The sequence below is a fragment of the Lissotriton vulgaris genome, chromosome 7, assembly GCF_964263255.1.
Source record: "Lissotriton vulgaris chromosome 7, aLisVul1.2, whole genome shotgun sequence".
In the NCBI taxonomy this organism is placed as follows: Eukaryota; Metazoa; Chordata; class Amphibia; order Caudata; family Salamandridae; genus Lissotriton; species Lissotriton vulgaris.
Genome location: NC_141695.1, coordinates 93,773,971 through 93,792,603, shown reverse-complemented (window position 1 = coordinate 93,792,603; position 18,633 = coordinate 93,773,971). Strand labels below are relative to the sequence as shown.

Sequence of the window (18,633 nt, the reverse complement as noted above, 5' to 3'; positions counted from 1 at the left end):
CTACTGCAGTTGCGTCTAGTTCGTATGAGTTCACCATATGGAATAGCTCGTATTTGGTGTGCAGGATGAGCACTAGACGCATGCAAGAGTGAGTTGCACGCTGTTGGCTTTCATAATAGTCTGCTGTGGATTTTATCATTCTCAGCAAAAAGTTCTATATCTAAGAATGGTATTTTAGTTTTACTAGATTCCATTGTGAACTTGATGTTAAATTCATTGCTGTTTAAATACAAATGAAATTCAAGTAGTTTATCTGGAGTTCCCGTCCAGATCATGATACAATCGTCTATGTACCTGCCCCAGAAAAGGATTGAGTCATTCCATTCTGTGCCCAATGGGCCCCAGATCATCAACTCCTCGAACCAACCCATTACTAGGTTCGCGTACGAGGGTGAAAACCTGGAGCCCATTGCTACACCTTGTTTTTGTCTATACCACTTGTCCTTGTATAGGAACACATTATTGTCCAGTATGAGTTCTATCATTTCCACAAGCATTTCGGTATTTAACCAAGAGCTGGCGGTTCTTTTGCTTAGCATTTTCTTGATTGCAGTTAAGCCTATTTCTCTTTTGATGCATGTGTATAGTGATACCACATCTAAGGTGACTAATGACATGGTATCATCCCAGGCTAAGTCGGCCATTATACCCAAAATGTGTTTTGTATCCCTGATGTGGGATGGGAGATTCCCAACTAGTGGTTTTAAAAAAATGTCTACATATTCAGATATCCTTTCGGTAGGTCCACCAATACCCGATATGATCGGTCTACCCAGGGGAAATTTGTCCGTTTTATGTACTTTCTGGAGAGTATATATGCATGGGTATCTTGGACGATCAACTCTAAGGTACATGTGTTCATTGTCATCCAGGAGACCTGATCCATGCCATTTTTTTAGGTGTAAATTAATATAGTCCATGAGTTTCCACATAGGGTTATGTGATAATTCTTCATAGCATTCAGGGTTAGCAAGTTGTGATAATATTTCTGTTTCGTAGTCACTAGTGCTCATGACCACCATGTTGCCCCCTTTGTCCGCTTCCCTGATTGTTAGTGTTTCATTTTCACTCAGTTCTTTAAGTGCTATTCTTTCCCTATGTGTTAGATTGTCTCTTTGTATGTGTGATGCTGTTTCCTTAACTTCATGTTTATCCAAGTCTGCAGATAAGAGCTTGTGAAATACATCAATGCTATTTCCCGCAGTTAAAGTCGGTGTCCACTTGGACTTGTCTTTAAGATTGCTTGATATATTGTAATCCATGTGTATTTCTAGATCTCTCATTACCATGTCCATTGTGTTAGCCTCATCCTCACAGTCAGTAATGGATAACAATAATCTAGTGTTTTGAATGTCCTCAATTTATTGTTCGTTACATATCAATAAACCAAGATTCGGTTGCAGATCTTTATTTATAGTCTTATTCAAATCAAAATGTTTTTTTAGTTTAAGACGTCGGATACATTTAAATAGATCTATTTTCGTGGTACACAGATCCCCAATATCATTAGGACAAAAACTCATACCTTTCTGCAATACAGAGATCATATCCTCAGTCAAAACAGCATCACTTAGATTCATTACAGTAACATTGTCTATTTCTTCTGATTCGCATTCCATGACCTGGTTCTCATTCCTGGTCGACCTGTATTTGTTTCCCCCTCTCCTGCCTCTCCTTGTCTTCCTGGTGTAGCCTGTCTGCGGTTCTCTCTGTTCCCTGTTTTTATTCTTCTTATCTCCAATAAAAAATTATTGGTCTCATTGTTGGTGTTGCTAGCACCACCTGCGTCTTCTTGCTCACTTCCACTAGTGTGTGTAGTATTCAAAAATGAAGTGCTGGAGCTGGCAGATCTATTTGCTCCTACGTTTTGAGGGGCAGATTTACTGACTAAATGGTCGTACTTCTTTGCGAAGGTAAATATTCGACCACTGGTATAGTCTTTCTCATCCCTTCTTAATTTCCTGCTCTTACGTTCCATTATGTCAGCAACATGACGTTGTAAAATGTCTTTTAAGCTTGCATAGTTTTTCTCAGTTGCATCAGGTAAGTTTAAGTCTTTAATTTCTGACTCTAGTTTCTCTATATCCTTCTGTAAAAGGGTGACTTTTCTTTCACAGTTAATTATTAATATATTCATTAATTTGTTAGAATTATCTGTGAGTTCCTTCTCCCAATCTAGAAGGAGGTCAGGCTCCAAATCCTCATATGTGAGGATAATCTGTGATCTCAGGCCTCTGGGGATGCGTTTCACTTTAAAGTATTGTTTCAAGGTAGCAGCATCCCACCATCTTGATAGCTCGTTCATTCTAAGTCTCTCTAGTCTGATGAATTTTTGTTTTAGGCCTTCGTTTCTTGTAGATTGTCCTCCCTGTGCTGATGTGCTAGGGCCACGTTGGTCTATGTTATTAAAAAGATCCTCCGCTTTTTTGTCTCTCTGGTTCTTATCATTACTAAAGCTATCGATCGTGATTCTAGGGCTGCCGCCTATTGATACACAGTCTAGCACAATTTAGTGGTTTGGTATAGGCTAACTGGCGCCACTTAGACAATCTCACAATTTATTTTGGTGCAGATGTTATTTCTCACGGTGCTATAAGGTAGAAGGAACCACCAAATCCTTCCAATAATGAGCATACGCTTCAAACCGAAACACACTCCTTAGCACACGTATATCAGAATATAGTTATATGTAGGTGTTGCCACCCGTTTGACACAATTGCAATACGTAGTTCTTGGTAATACAAGTGTTCTATTTATTCTTGAATGCTGGAAGGTCTCCACACAGCCGACACGTGTTTTGTCGTGACCGGGAGTATAACCCAACGACTTTTTCAAGGCTGTAGAAGTTCAAAATAAACAAAATATATGTTGCCATTTCATGTACAGTTTCTTTGCCATACATTATACTGTTAGTCCAAAATTGCACAGTTCATGTGGCCCCTTTCATGCAAAATTCCGCTCAAGTGTCCAATTTGATAGATTGCAAGCCATATTATACATCTTTTCTCCTCAGTGAGAAAATGTGATCCACATCTTGATAAGGTGTCACATTGACAGTGTCCATTTAACCACATATCTTTAGTTTGGAATCACAGTTTGTTTGAATATCATTAAAAAGTTGATTAACACATAATGTACCTCAGTATCCTTGTAGAGGTCTATGATCCTGTATGGACTGGAGAGATCGGGTATCTAGATAACCTTATTAAGGTGTGGGTTTTGTATCCAAGTTTGTGTTGTGACCATCATGCATCTTAATGTGTATTAAAAAATACCCTGAACCTACACCATGTGTCAGGCATTTTCTTCTAAAATATAGTGACATATTTCGTGCTCATAGTTGTTTTCAAATTAAACACTATGTAGTGATGTGTGATTGATATTTCAACCATAAATACCTATTTTCAATTCCGTTCTCTTTTTACTGTAAAATAAATTCATTTTATTAGGTCATATATATCAATTTTATCGATGAGTAGTATGTTAACATTGATTTTACACTTATTTTCAGTAGTTAACTTACTTAGTATGCGGTGATAATTCCAACCCGCATAGGGGTTCTACGGGGGTCTTCTGTTATATTGTCCACTTTGATATGTCCAATGGACTCCACTTCACACTTTGGTTGAGTTCGGCTGAAAGGAAGTTTAGTGTTCTTATTAATATATATTTAGTTCCCAGTAGTATTAAGTAAATTATTTATCTCCTTTTTATTTATAACCTTTCCATTTAAATAGAAAGGATTCCACCCATTCCCAGAAGAATCCCCTCCTTAACTTTACAACTTGGCTCAAGTTGTCAATGTTTAACCAATTAATAATGCATTTGCTTTTTACCCATTTATATAGTTGCCTATAACATGGACTATTTTCCCAATGTTTTCCAATTCTACTCCGACCCTAAAAGATATATCCACTGACTCGGAGTGCTTCCTCAAACGTATCCACTATTAGCTTTTTTAGTGCTAGTTGCCTGTTTTTAACCGCTAAAGAATATTTTTTATAAACAATATATCTTCGACGTGTAAACGGGCTCTCCCCTTAGGACATGTACCCATTCCTCTTACCTTTCGCCTAAATCGTTTTCATCCGTCAGTGCCCCCGTTCAGAATCAGCGTGTTTGCTCGATCAATGTTCCTTCGAACGCCACGCGTATTTATTAGAAACACTTCCGTGTTTCAAGCGGACGTACCTGATAGGTTGTTCAGGGTCACGTCATCCCTGTTTCACCGATCCCCTTCGGTTGGTTCAGAGAGGTCATGTGGGTCTATCCATACCCGACTTTTTGTGGCGAATTAGCCGCCATCTTGTAGTGTTCTCTTGGAATGACGATCAGACTATTGGCATGTATTTAAAGACTTTATTAGTACTTTTCAGGATTTTTAACGCATCCATGATAATTTTTATTAGGTATCCCTATTTATTCTAACCATCGGGTTTATTCACGTGACTTAATTTTCTGAAACACGTTTCATTATTTACCTGCTCGTTTTATTATTAAACCAAATCTCCATGCAGCACCATTAATTTTATTAGAAACGTTTTGGCCACTAGTTTAATCAACCAAAAGAATCTTTGAACTGTTGTTTAGGCTTCAGTCAGAAACATGATTCATTGATTTTAATTTATACGAGCTTTCATGACATTATTGATAGTTTTGTTCAATGGAACAATTTTTGTATCCTTCGTGATAGTGAGTTATCCTAGTTTTAGACTTTTAAGATTCCATAGAGGCACGCAATCGTGTCCCATGTGGTAATGCATATTCAGAGAGGCAAAATCTCAATTTTGCCTCTCAAAGGTATCCTAGTTTTAGGTTTTGTAGGTTTCATAGAGGCACACAGTCGTGTCCCATGCGGTAATGCATATTTTGAGAGGCAAAATCTCAATTAGTTAGTGAGATGAATTGTGAACCGCTTTACGTTGTGTCATGCATATTAACCACATCGCCTCAGAATTAATGAGCTGTTGTGAGTGTTTCCATGAGGGTGATGCTACATCAATTTATTACTTACCGGTTTTCTTAGACGTATATAACTAAGAAAATTCGCAAAATTTTATTTATATAAGTGCACGTGTGTGTTCATAACTTTTTCTCTGTGAACTAATGATCTCTCCATCATGTAGCGTCAGTACATAGTCACGGTACTAACATTAATGGATGATTATTTTATCACATCTCATTTATATGATTCATCAGGAATACATTATTCATACATTCGAAACATGAGTCACATTATCAGAATTTTTCTTCTATTTTACAATGTCCCCATGTATCTGCTATTTCCCTAGAAAGTAATGTAGCTCATGGTCAATATTCAAACCATGTTCCACACTGCACATTTTCATGATCCAGAGAGCTTCTCTCTGTCTTAGTGTTAGCTCCCTATTACCGCCTCTAGGGTGTCTGGGTGTATGTTCTATTCCAAAGAATTCGAACATTCGGTGTGTTGTTTGTGCGGGGCAGATTGACATATGGGCAGCCACAGGGTATCGCATATCCCCCTGTTTAACCGCCCTGATGTGTTCATTGATTCTTTCCCTTAACATCCGTATAGTACTGCCAATGTATTTTTTACCTCATTTGCAGACAAGGACGTATGTCACAAATTTTGTCATACAGTTGATGTTGGTGTGAATGAGGTATTTTCTCCCAAAAGAACCCTCAAATTCTGTCACTTTTTTGCAGGCCCATTTACACGCACTGCAGTTGTTGCAACCATAGAAGCCCTTTGAATGTTTATCCAACCAACTGTCTTGGGTTTTTACATTTGGATAACTTGGGCTTAATAAGTTTCTGATTGTTCTCCCTTTTCTATAGGTCAGTGTTGGTCTCTCAGATATGTGTCCCCTTAGGGCGGTATCTGTTCTAAGCAGATGCCAGTGTTTAGTCAACCTTTTCATTAATATTCCAGACCTGTTATTGTAGCCTGTTACTGATCTTATCTTGTCATCTTTCTTTTTGTTCTTTGACTGTTCCTTTAAAGTGTCTGCTCTTTTGATCCTATTTATCCTCTGTTCGGCTTTTCTTAGGATTTTCATATTATAGCCACGATTCTTGAATCTGTTCAGAACTCCTTTCTTGTTCTGAACAGATTCAAGAATCGTGGCTCTAATATGAAAATCCTTGACTAAACACTGGCATCTGCTTAGAACAGATACCGCCCTAAGGGGACACATATCTGAGAGACCAACACTGACCTAAAGAAAAGGGAGAACAATCGGAAACTTATTAAGCCCAAGTTATCCAAATGTAAAAACCCAAGACAGTTGGTTGGATAAACATTCAAAGGGCTTCTATGGTTGCAACAACTGCAGTGCGTGTAAATGGGCCTGCAAAAAAGTGACAGAATTTGAGGGTCCTTTTGGGAGAAAATACCTCATTCACACCAACATCAACTGTATGACAAAATTCGTGACATACGTCCTTGTCTGCAAATGTGGTAAAAAATACATTGGCAGTACTATACGGATGTTAAGGGAAAGAATCAATGAACACATCAGGGCGGTTAAACAGGGGGATATGCGATACCCTGTGGCTGCCCATATGTCAATCTGCCCCGCACAAACAACACACCGAATGTTCGAATTCTTTGGAATAGAACATACACCCAGACACCCTAGAGGCGGTAATAGGGAGCTAACACTAAGACAGAGAGAAGTTCTCTGGATCATGAAAATGCGCAGTGTGGAACATGGTTTGAATATTGACCATGAGCTACATTACTTTCTAGGGAAATAGCAGATACATGGGGACATTGTAAAATAGAAGAAAAATTCTGATAATGTGACTCATGTTTCGAATGTATGAATAATGTATTCCTGATGAATCATATGAATGAGATGTGATAAAATAATCATCCATTAATGTTAGTACCGTGACTATGTACTGACCCTACATGATGGAGAGATCATTAGTTCACTGAGAAAAAGTTATGAACACACACGTGCACTTATATAAATAAAATTTTGCGAATTGTCTTAATTATATATGTCTAAGAAAACCGGTAAGTAATAAATTGATGGAGCATCACCCTCATGGAAACACTCAAAACATCTCATTAATTCTGAGGCGATGTGGTTAATATGCATGACACAACGTAAAGCGGTTCACAATTCATCTCACTGACTAATTAGGATTTTGCCTCTCAAAATATGCATTACCGCATGGGACACGACTGTGTGCCTCTATGAAACCTACAAAACCTAAAACTAGGATACCTTTGAGAGGCAAAATTGAGATTTTGCCTCTCTGAATATGCATTACCACACGGGACACGATTGCGTGCCTCTATCGAATCTTAAAAGTCTAAAACTAGGATAACTCACTATCACGAAGGATACAAAAATTGTTCCATTGAACAAAACTATCAATAATGTCATGAAAGTTCGTATAAATTAAAATCAATGAATCATGTTTCTGACTGAAGCCTAAACAACAGTTCAAAGATTCTTTTGGTTGATTAAACTAGTGGCCAAAACGTTTCTAATAAAATTAGTGGTGCTGCATGGAGATTTGGTTTAATAATAAAACGAGCAGGTAAATAATGAAACGCGTTTCAGAAAATTAAGTCACGTGAATAAACCCGATGGCTAGAATAAATAAGGATACCTAATAAAAATTATCATGGATGCGTTGAAAATCCTGAAAAGTACTAATAAAGTCTTTAAATACATGCCAATAGTCCTATCGTCATTCCAAGAGAACACTACAAGATGGCGGCTAATTCGCCACAAAAAGTCGGGTATGGATAGACCTACATGACCTCTCTGAACCAACCGAAGGGGATCGGTGAAACAGGGATGACGTGACCCTGAACAACCTATCAGGTACGTCCCCTTGAAACACGGAAGTGTTTCTAATCAATACGCGGGGCGTTCGAAGGAACATTGATCGAGCAAACACGCTGATTCTGAACGGGGGCACTGACGGATGAAAACGATTTAGGCGAAAGGTAAGAGGAATGGAAAGGGGCGACCGCTCGGTCCCCCCGAACGTATGGTGGAGTACCCCGATCCCCCCGGGAAGCCATTTTTGGGCGGGAGGCGAGTCTCGGCTGGTATGCCCGAAGCGGCGTAGCCGGGGCGCGCCTTTTTCCCGCCCAAGGAGGGGTTGTCCTAGACACCTACACCGTTGGCCACGCCCTGTAGGCGGATTGGAGGAGGGTCCATGCCCACCCGAAGGAGGATAAGAGGAGCGACAATCCAAGGAAGCATCCTCTTGTTCCTGTGCTCAGAAGCTGCACCTACCCGTTGCACGTGAGCTCGAGACGGAACAAGGAGCCAATTTTGACCCACCCACCAGCCCCTGATGACAGCGATTTGTTTGGAATAAAGTCGAGTGGCACGATACTGTTTCTTTTTTAGGTTGTTTTCAAATAAAGTTGGTAATTTTTTGGTATGTAAATAAAGTGGTTGCTCTTTCAGCCTGTATGTCGTCAAAGCTTAGTAGGAGTTTATACTTTGAATCGCTCAGTATGATCGTCTTTTTCCATCCTCTTTAGTTTAAAAAATGTCGTATTTATTTTGGTCGGGCGGTAAGGTCATGATCGGTGAGCAGTAATTGGAAGATCCCTAGAGGTGGGGGCGTCACCCATTATGGATGGGAGCGCCCGGGGGGAGGCGGCCATTGGACCCTCAAACGGGGAGGCGGTCCCCTCTAAGGATGGGGCCGCCGAAAGGGAAGGCGGTCATAGGCCCCTCCCTGGGGAGGAGGGGCTACGGGCCCCTCCTGGGAATTTCCCGGGGCCAGGACATCTGCGACGGCAGATGTGGTAAGCAGTGTGGGGTGGGAGGGGGGTCTACGCTACCTTCTAGACACCTCACACGAGTCCTCGGATGACCACTAAAGATGGCGTAGAGTAAATATGGGGCCCCCGTTAAGACAAGGGAAATTGGAAGTTGGCACAGAGGGACAGTCCTCTGTGCGCCCGCCCCTCACAAGTGAGGGGGGAGTTCTGGTTTAGGGATCTGACACCGGTTACGACCTTGCCGTTGGCCCGTAATGTTAGGATGTACAATTTGAATTTTTGAAATGCATTTACAGGATGTTTTAGAATCGGCTAGGAGAACCTTTGCATTAGAGATGTGTTAAGGTTAGCCAAGAAACATCGGAATGTGTAAATGAAATTGTACATGATATGAAACTGTTATTTTAATGTTTTAATTTTGTTTCATATTTTAATAAATACGGCCGGGAGGGTAACTCCCTCCCGCCTTCCAAAAGTTCCAGAACCGTTTCCGTCTTCCCATTTTTGGGGAGTGTGTTGGGAGGGGGTGACGGCTATCCCAACCATATGGGTACATGTCCTAAGGGGAGAGCCCGTTTACACGTCGAAGATATATTGTTTATAAAAAATATTCTTTAGCGGTTAAAAACAGGCAACTAGCACTAAAAAAGCTAATAGTGGATACGTTTGAGGAAGCACTCCGAGTCAGTGGATATATCTTTTAGGGTCGGAGTAGAATTGGAAAACATTGGGAAAATAGTCAATGTTATAGACAACTATATAAATGGGTAAAAAGCGAATGCATTATTAATTGGTTAAACATGGACAACTTGAGCCAAGTTGTAAAGTTAAGGAGGGGATTCTTCCGGAAATGGGTGGAATCCTTTCTATTTAAATGGAAAGGTTATAGAATAATAAGGAGATAAATAATTTACTTAATACTACTGGGAACTAAATATATATTAATAAGAACACTAAACTTCCTTTCAGCCGAACTCAACCAAAGTGTGAAGTGGAGTCCATTGGACATATCAAAGTGGACAATATAACAGAAGACCCCGTAGAACCCCTATGCGGGTTGGAATTATCACTGCATACTAAGTAAGTTAACTACTGAAAATAAGTGTAAAATCAATGTTAACATACTACTCATCGATAAAATTGATATACATGACCTTAAAAAAATGAATTTATTTTACAGTAAAAAGAAAACAGAATTAAAAATAGGTATTTATGGTTGAAATATCAATCACACATCACTACATAGTGTTTAATTTGAAAACAACTATGAGCACGAAATACGTCACTATATTTTAGAAGAAAATGCCTGACACATGGTGAAGGTTCAGGGTGTTTCTTAATACACATTAAGATGCATGATGGTCACAACACAAACTTGGATACAAAACCCACACCTTAATAAGGTTATCTAGATACCCGATCTCTCCAGTCCATACAGGATCATAGACCTCTAACAGGATACTGAGGTACATTATGTGTTAATCAACTTTTTAATGATATTCAAACAAACTGTGATTCCAATCTAAAGATATGTGGTTAAATAGTCACTGTCAATGTGACACCTTATCAAGATGTGGATCACATTTTCTCACTGAGGAGAAAAGATGTATAATATGGCTTGCAATCTATCAAATTGGACACCTGAGCGGAATTTCTGCATGAAAGGGGCCACATGAACTGTGCAATTTTGGACTAACAGTATAATGTATGGCAAAGAAACTGTACATGAAATGGCAACATATATTTTGTTTATTTTGAACTTCTACAGCCTTGAAAAAGTCGTTGGGTTATACTCCCGGTCACGACGAAACACGTGTCGGCTGTGTGGAGACCTTCCAGCATTCAAGAATAAATAGAACACTTGTATTACCAAGAACTACGTATTGCAATTGTGTCAAACGGGTGGCAACACCTACATATAACTATATTCTTATATACGTGTGCTAAGGAGTGTGTTTCTGTTTGAAGCGTATGCTCATTATTGGAAGGATTTGGTGGTTCCTTCTACCTTATAGCACCGTGAGAAATAACATCTGCACCAAAATAAATTGTGAGATTGTCTAAGTGGCGCCAGTTAGCCTATACCAAACCACTAAATTGTGCTAAGCTATTTCACTCCGTCAGTTGTGCAGATTATTTTCACCAAGATGCAGAGAATAGAGAGACGGGCGTTTTCAATAAAAAGGTATTATTTATTGAACAGTCTTTCTTCTCATGCAAGAGAAATGAATTGCCACAATTGCAAGACTTGTTATTATAAAAAGTGCGTACAGTAAAAGGAGGATTGCGAAATAATACTGTAAAAGCATTGATATGGTTTCTTAGCCATACAATGGTTAAAATGAAATAAAATATATACATTCATATATACATTTAGCTAACGTACTCAACTGATGCTTCTAACTACGCCTATCCCAGTGTACCTGACCTAAGCCTAATACTTGGGAAGGAGTAAGTAAGTAGCAGTTAAAGTTAAGTTGGTTTTGCCTAGAGTTTGCTTCAAGAATTCTCTCTAAGGGTTTAGTCAACACTGTACCTCTGGAATAGAATGTTGGAGGTCTGGTATCTCCCCTCAGGACTCGATATCCCAGTTACCCGCAAGGGTAGGCTGGAAATGCTGGAGCTGGATTTTCTCAGCAGGAGAAAAGACAGCGTCTTTCTCAGCGCGTCAAAGAGGAGGAGGGGCAGCGTCCGTGGGCTTCTCGCATCTGCTGGGCTCTGCAAGGGACAGCTGTTCTGCTCCTGTATTCTCTACCACCACCGCTGTGTTTGCTTAAGGCAACGTTGGTAATATTTATACCTGGAAGGTGCCTTGTTTGACGTAAGTTTTTGGACATAAGACGTCAATAAAGATCCGGTTGTTCTTACAGGGCTCATTAGAGTTCTATTACTAATCATAACATAGCAAGCGGGGCTTTCCCAGGTTGCTGGGGGTTTTATCTGTTGAAAGAACTCGGTGTGTAAACTAGGAATCTTAGATAGTGGCTTCTGCTGTGTCATATACTGTAATGAGCTGCAGAGGCGAGTTTCTGAAATATGGCTCTGATCGTTTATGCCATTATAGGGGTATGGATGGATTATAGCCGTATTAGGGCATAAGATCACAATATTGATCGGGGTCCTAGATTAGAACACGACAAAGTAAGACCAGCCATATAACACCATGGTCCACCAAATCAAATGCGCTACTTAGATCCACAAAACATTAAAAAAGCCAACCCTGCTTAACTTTAGTATATTAACCAAGTAAAAGCTCCAAATGTATACTCTTGTCAAGCGTACATAGCCCTTTTCTTAAACCGTATTGTACCTGTGCCAAAATATCATTATCCAGAACTAACTCCTCCAATCTTAACAATAAAACTCTACTCATAATTTTTACTGAGAAGTCAAGTAGAGAGATCCGACGGTAATTTTTTGCTTCAGATTTTTCACCTTTTTTATAGATGGGAATAATAACAGATTCCCCCCGAGAGGACGGACAACCCTCAGTTACTGCAGCATTAAAAATTCTAGTGAGCATGGGTCCCCACAGTACAAGTCTCACTGCAGCATTCTGGACCACCTCCAATCTTTTCACTACCGTCTTTTTTGTTCCTGCATAAAGACTGTTGCAGTTGTCCAAGCGATATAAAATTAGGGCTGCTGCAACCGTCTTCTACCAGGCACCAGAAGTAGAATTTTCGGAGAGTTTTTATAGTTTGGAAACACATGCCTTCCGATAGCAAGTGCTCGCTTGAGGAAAGATAGTGTGGGGTCGAATTTTACTCCTACATTTCTGAGTGGATCTACTATTGTGGGTGGAGCATCTGAGGGCCACCACTGATTGGGCCTAAATACCTTGGACTTTCCAAACAGCATCATTTCTGTTTTAGAGCTATTACATTTAAAGATGATTCAGTTTCATACAATCCATCACTGCTGTAAAACAGTGGTGAAACTTCTCTTCCACCACTGTGGATTTTTTGTCAAGAGGATCAAATGAGTGTCATCTGCCTATGCAATAGATTCAACATCAAAGGTGGCCATCAGAGAGCGAAGTGGTGTCATGTAAAGATTGAAGAGGGCTGGGCACTCAGGGATGAGCCCTGGGGAACCCCCGATGACAACGACTTTTCTCTTGATTTGTAACTTTCCAGTGTTACAATCTGATGTCTATTTTCTAGGAAAGATGTAATCGAGGCCAGTGCCTTGTTTTTGACTCCACTGTGTTCTAGCCTGTCTCTCAATATGTCATGAGAGACAATGTCGAACGCCGCCGATAGATCCAACAGAATCAGTATATCATGTGAAGTCACAGCATTCATAACAACACTTATGAAAACTGAAATAAAATAATGTTTATGAATACAGTTCATTGTAAAGTGGCGAGTTAATGTTATTTGGTGACTGAAGTGACAACACTGTGTAGGTATAGGACGTATAGCAATTTATTATCATATTTATTTTGCTGTAGTTTTCTGCAGATAAAACTCAGTATAAGCTTGCCTGTCAAAGACTTATGAAGTTTTCCCAAGACTGTTCTTCACTGCTATTGAGTGATCTCCTGTTGCAGAGCCTTTGTTTAAAAAAAAAATATATATATATATATATATATATATATATATATATATATATATATATATATATATATATATATATATATATATATATATATATATATATATATATATATATATATATATATATATATATATATATATATATATATATATATATATATATATATATATATATATATATATATATATATATATATATATTTATGTATGTATGTATAACTGGCTCCCTGAACATGTGTGGGTCTGTTCTACATTCATGATTTCATTAAGGGTACCTGTGATGCGTAGACATCTAAGATTTCAAGTTAAACTTCCTTATACACTGTTTAACGATTATTTATTGAAGACTTGTTTGAACAGCCATATGCATATACATAAATTCAGATTAGTGTTGTTATGATGCTTATATTGGTGTACATAGTGATTCAGTTCAATGTGATTAGTAATGATTTTGAGATTATTATTTCCTTTGTTTTCCCTTCACAGACTTCAATTGATTGACCATAATTCCAGCATGAAATGTGCCTATCTCTACAAAAATAAAGCTGAAACTGCACACTGTGACTCATTAAAGCATTGGATATGCATGAAATCGTTTACTTAACATAACATGCTGAGTAATGCCATAACCCATGAAGATTTCTTAGGGTAAAATCTTATAATTGTGTCATGCGTTGCCTATTGTAGCATATGATCTGAAACACAGATTACATATCCCAGGCTATTGTAAAAGAGCCAGGAACTATTTCCAACACTGATTTCTTTAAAGAATTTATATACTTTGAGATAATCCAAATATCGGCTTGAACTACCATATCATTATTGTGATTAAATAAACCACAAACTGTGAACACTTTAGATATGATGTTGCCAGTGAAGACCTCTAGAGATTGAAGGACTACTTTGCGGAATAATCTCTACAAGGTGGTCTCCAAAGTAGAATGCCCATCTTTGGCTGATAGTAACTCCTTAAAACTCCCTTAAAGGTCCTCAAATGTTAAAAATGGAGGATCTCCTCGATTCTCAACCCTCTTCCAGGCCACAGCTTCAGTTAAGATGACTTGTAGGTCTTTGAATGAAACGCCTGTGTTATTAATTGCCTGAAAAATCCTTGTTTAATGGAAAATATGTTTTTCTCTGCTAATATTATGCAGCTATCACATTGTATTTTCGGCCCCTTCTTGATGGGCAATTTGCATAGTATGGCCACTTCTAGGTTTCCACATTGGATCTGTTACATATGTAAAGGTTTTGATCATTCCCAGTTTAGCAGGGTATCGATTTTAGTTTTTTTTACCATGCAGGTGTTTCTCTCATAATGGAACAGACCTAGACAAATATGACATGCCCTAATAATAAAATAATTTCTTTAAAAGTTGTATGATATGTGGCTTTAGCATTTGTTACTCTGGGACCCTTATATCTTTTTTATAGCTTCAGATAAGTCTCTTGCCATACTGCAAGTCTTATGTTGTTTCAATAACTATAGGCATGGCTACTGCATTACAATACAATTATGCAATCACCACATTACTTTCATGATTACGGATTTGTCACATATTCTGAAATATGCAGAATAATTTGAAGATTTCAATAGAGAAAAATTGTTTCATGGTCACATGGATAAAAAGGTAATAAAGAAGGGGCAATACGCATGGTGTAAGACAGGGCTAGCAATTTTCAAACTTTCATCAAGTTGCAGTATTGTAACAATAAAATTATAGAGATGTGGTGATTACTTTGTCCAGATAGCATTAATGTTTCCAGTTGAACTTGTGATGGGCTTTTCTGCAGAATTACAAAAGTCATTATATACTTAAATGCAATAAAACCAGGGTAGAAATAATTAATAATTTGCCTAAAAAATGCTTTGTTGCAGTATTTATGCAAATTAATTTTACACCACACGCACTGTTTTCAAAGTAGTTGTTATTTAAAGAGAAACAAATATTTAACTTTTTTCTTTATAATCTAATGACTTGAATCTGTAAGTGCCTACAAGCACGATAGCAATATGCAGGTGCACCATCGAGCATTGGTTAGCAATGGTGTTTCCAGAGGTCCGTAGTATGGACACAAACTGAGAACCCCCAGACAGGAAGACCTGTTCTGACTGGGATACACAAATAAGTGAGCCTAATATTACAAGAAGTATACATTTGTGATAGACTTCTAGCAGGGCATTCCTCACCTTTTGAATATTCCCTAGGTATCAAATGTCAGATGGTGCCATCCAGATCAGCACTGACATCACACCGCTCCTGAAATGTTATGTAGGGGGTATATAAGCGCCGGTCCTGTGCGCTGAAATAAGTTTCTTTCCTTGTCAGCAGAGGTAGATACATAGCTACTTCTGGTCTCTTTGAGATCTTTACCTCTTCCACATTTTCAGTTTGCAAGGGAAATATACCCTCCCAAAACAACAGTCTCAAATCTTGTAAGGACTGTCGCAAACAAATCCTTTTCACAGATCCTCATCTGATTTGGCTGTGATTCCTGGTGTCGGGTCACGACATGCAGCGATTGCCCTTTGATGAACCTTCAAGAAAAAACTCCACATCACCAAGCACAGAGTCAATGAGGGGACCAGTCCAAGTCGAATGTTCAGTCCTGTTCCAGATCCCGAAGTCGTAGGAGTCATTCCAGAGGTTGGTTTCCATCTAGCTCTAAACCGTCGGATAAGTCAAAGAAAAAGCACAATAAATCTAAGTGGGAATTGGGCCCCCTCCTACCGCTCACATTCTCGTAAGACTGTGCTGGGACAGCACCCTTTTTAATGACTGCAATTTTTCCCTTTTACAGGTGTTTGAGCCAGCTATGGAGTCATTACTCATCACAGTCCCTTCCCAGAGTGCCTATTAAACACCACACTTTTAGAATACCTGTTTGAGAAAGAAATAAAACTAACAACTAAAGATACTACAGATCATAGCTCCGGGGGTATGTATAGCAACGTCTTCCGACGAATCAGCAAAGTCTTGTGACGATCAATGCGCACCTGCGTGAGCAACGCACCAAAGTACGAATCAGCAATGTCTCCCGACGATCAACGCACACCTGCGTGAGCAAAAGCTTCTGGTTAAAATGAGTACATACCTCTTACACTATGTTGGGTTGATCTACCATCAATTTGAATATTCCTGCTTAGCAGCCGATTTCCCTTCTGTATCTCCAATTACCCATTAAAGGGGAAATAGCCCATCCCTCTGTAAGCACTTGGTAAAAAAGGGCCCCGACCTTCCTCCACAAAAAACAAGGACACATTTTATATTTATGGGGTCTTTATTACATGATGACAAAATGACAAGGAAAAAGAAATAACTAAATACCACAGGCGCTCATCAACACATACATATACATAGAACCTGAAAATAAAGGTATTGTTAGATAAAGTTAAACATACATGGAATACCTCGCCATATTATTAGGCCTCTGCAATCTGAAGAAGGGTACGACTCTCTGTCCCTCTCTGGTTTGGTCAGGACTCTCTGTTCCACAAACACTACTGCACGTCTGCACCGTGATGTTTCACTAGAACGACAAAACCAACAGACCAGCATCTCTAGCATCTGATGTTACTCATGGCCCTTCCATCTGAACAAACTCGCACTCCACTTGGTTTCAACTGGCTTCCAACTGACAACTGGCACCCTGACCTCTAACTCTCTTGCTAATATAGAATGCAGGTTTACCAGAGAAGCTTATAGCAAGCACCCAGCCTCCCATCAGATTCCTGTACAACTCTGTGCCAAAGACTCACCCTCAGCCGGCCGAACTGTTGTTGCATCTCCAGCACAGAGCAAGTACATTCCTCATTTAATAATCGGTTCTCCCTGGTAAAGAGAGAGCGAACAACAAGTAGAAATGTAAGCATCTCTCACCTAGAAGGGCTGGAAAGATGGCGACAGTTTAGTCACTCGAGCATAGGCCTCTATGCTCGCGAAAGAAGCAAGAAGACATAGAATCATGCCAAAGCCAATAGGCAAACCCTGCCACTAAGCAAGATATAGTCAGACATAGAGAGAACTTCAGGCCTACACATCCCTATGTTGTGTGATGATGTGAATTGCAAAGCATGTCAAAGGCAATAGTCAGTGCTGTCTAAGTGTCTACAATATGCTGAGATGGTGGTGGGCAATGGTCATAAGCGGACCCAATCATTATCTACCAAAATATCGGTCACTACAACCCTACATGTATTTTGCTCCTGCAATCAGTCTACTATGGAGCCTATTCCACCACTTGTTCTGACACAGCTGAGTTTTTAGGGCTGTTCCCCCTTCCTTGTCAGAAGAGTTTCTCAATGCCATGCTCTGAGTCTTTGGATCATTGCCGACTCCCTCTGGCCTGCCTTTCGGTCCCACAGATCTGTAAGGCGCTCCACTTGAAATTGTGCTTGGGCTAGTTGAACCGTCTGAGACCATCACAGTACCAGCTTCAGTTCTGAATCTGCATGCGGTGACAAGGTCCATGACAATCCATGGAACTTCGACATCAGTGCCAACTCCATCAACTCCAGAAGACAAGGTACTGATTGTACTCTCTAACTCTGAGGATGATTTTAGCCTTTGGGTGGGTAGAGGTCATGGGAGGTAAGGGGGATTTCAGTGTTTCTTGCTGGGTAGTGGTAAAGAGGGTAAGGGTGAATTTAGAATTCAACAGTGGGTACAAATAAGGGGAGGTAAGTAAGGGTGATTTGAGGTTCGGGGTAAGTATATGTAGAGATAATTAAGGTAAATTTAGAGTTCAGGTGGGGATAGGTAAGCAATGGTTCCCAAACGTTTTCAACCCACGGCTCCTTTGACCTATTGGCTGTTGGACGCGGTTCCCCACTAGGTTACTATTTTTTAGACGGTGGGGGGAATATAAGCCCCACCTCAGAAGTACTTTAATTTTTCTCTGTGAAAACAATTGGGATGAAGCTGATAAAGGTATTATAATCAAATATGCAGTATGTTTTACATCACTTAGGCGGCACCTCTAATAAAATATTCCTAGTTACTCTAGTTTGCCCATGCCTTTTTTAGAGAACACTCTCAAACATTTTTATCCCACTTTCAGTACTAGGTAGCACCCTTATTCATGTAGGTCCCATTGCTAAAGTGCGCCTGCACTTAAAGAAATATTGCATGCACTCCCATTTCTATTTAACTGGTATGAATGGGATACACCTTACACCCCCAATTATAATCCTAGGATTGACCAACAAGACTTGATTCTGTGAGGCACATGCAATATATCACAAATATGAGTACAAGGAACAAGGAGAATTTTTTTTCTTGATTGTGTAGATTTTATTTTTGGATACTTAGAACTTTTCTT

General features: G+C 39.4%; 1 protein-coding gene across 1 annotated transcript in view; it reads left to right on the top strand.

The window, feature by feature from the left end:
• LOC147700893 (C-type lectin domain family 2 member A-like) overlaps nucleotides 1–13,915 on the top strand; it is a 246,646-nt gene extending 232,731 nt beyond the window's left edge. Inside the window, exon 7 of the mRNA XM_086928530.1 lies at nucleotides 13,798–13,915. Within this exon, the coding sequence (XP_086784656.1) occupies nucleotides 13,798–13,915 (118 nt within the window). The remainder of the gene's footprint in view (nucleotides 1–13,797) is intronic.
• The last annotated feature ends 4,718 nt before the right edge of the window (nucleotides 13,916–18,633 follow it).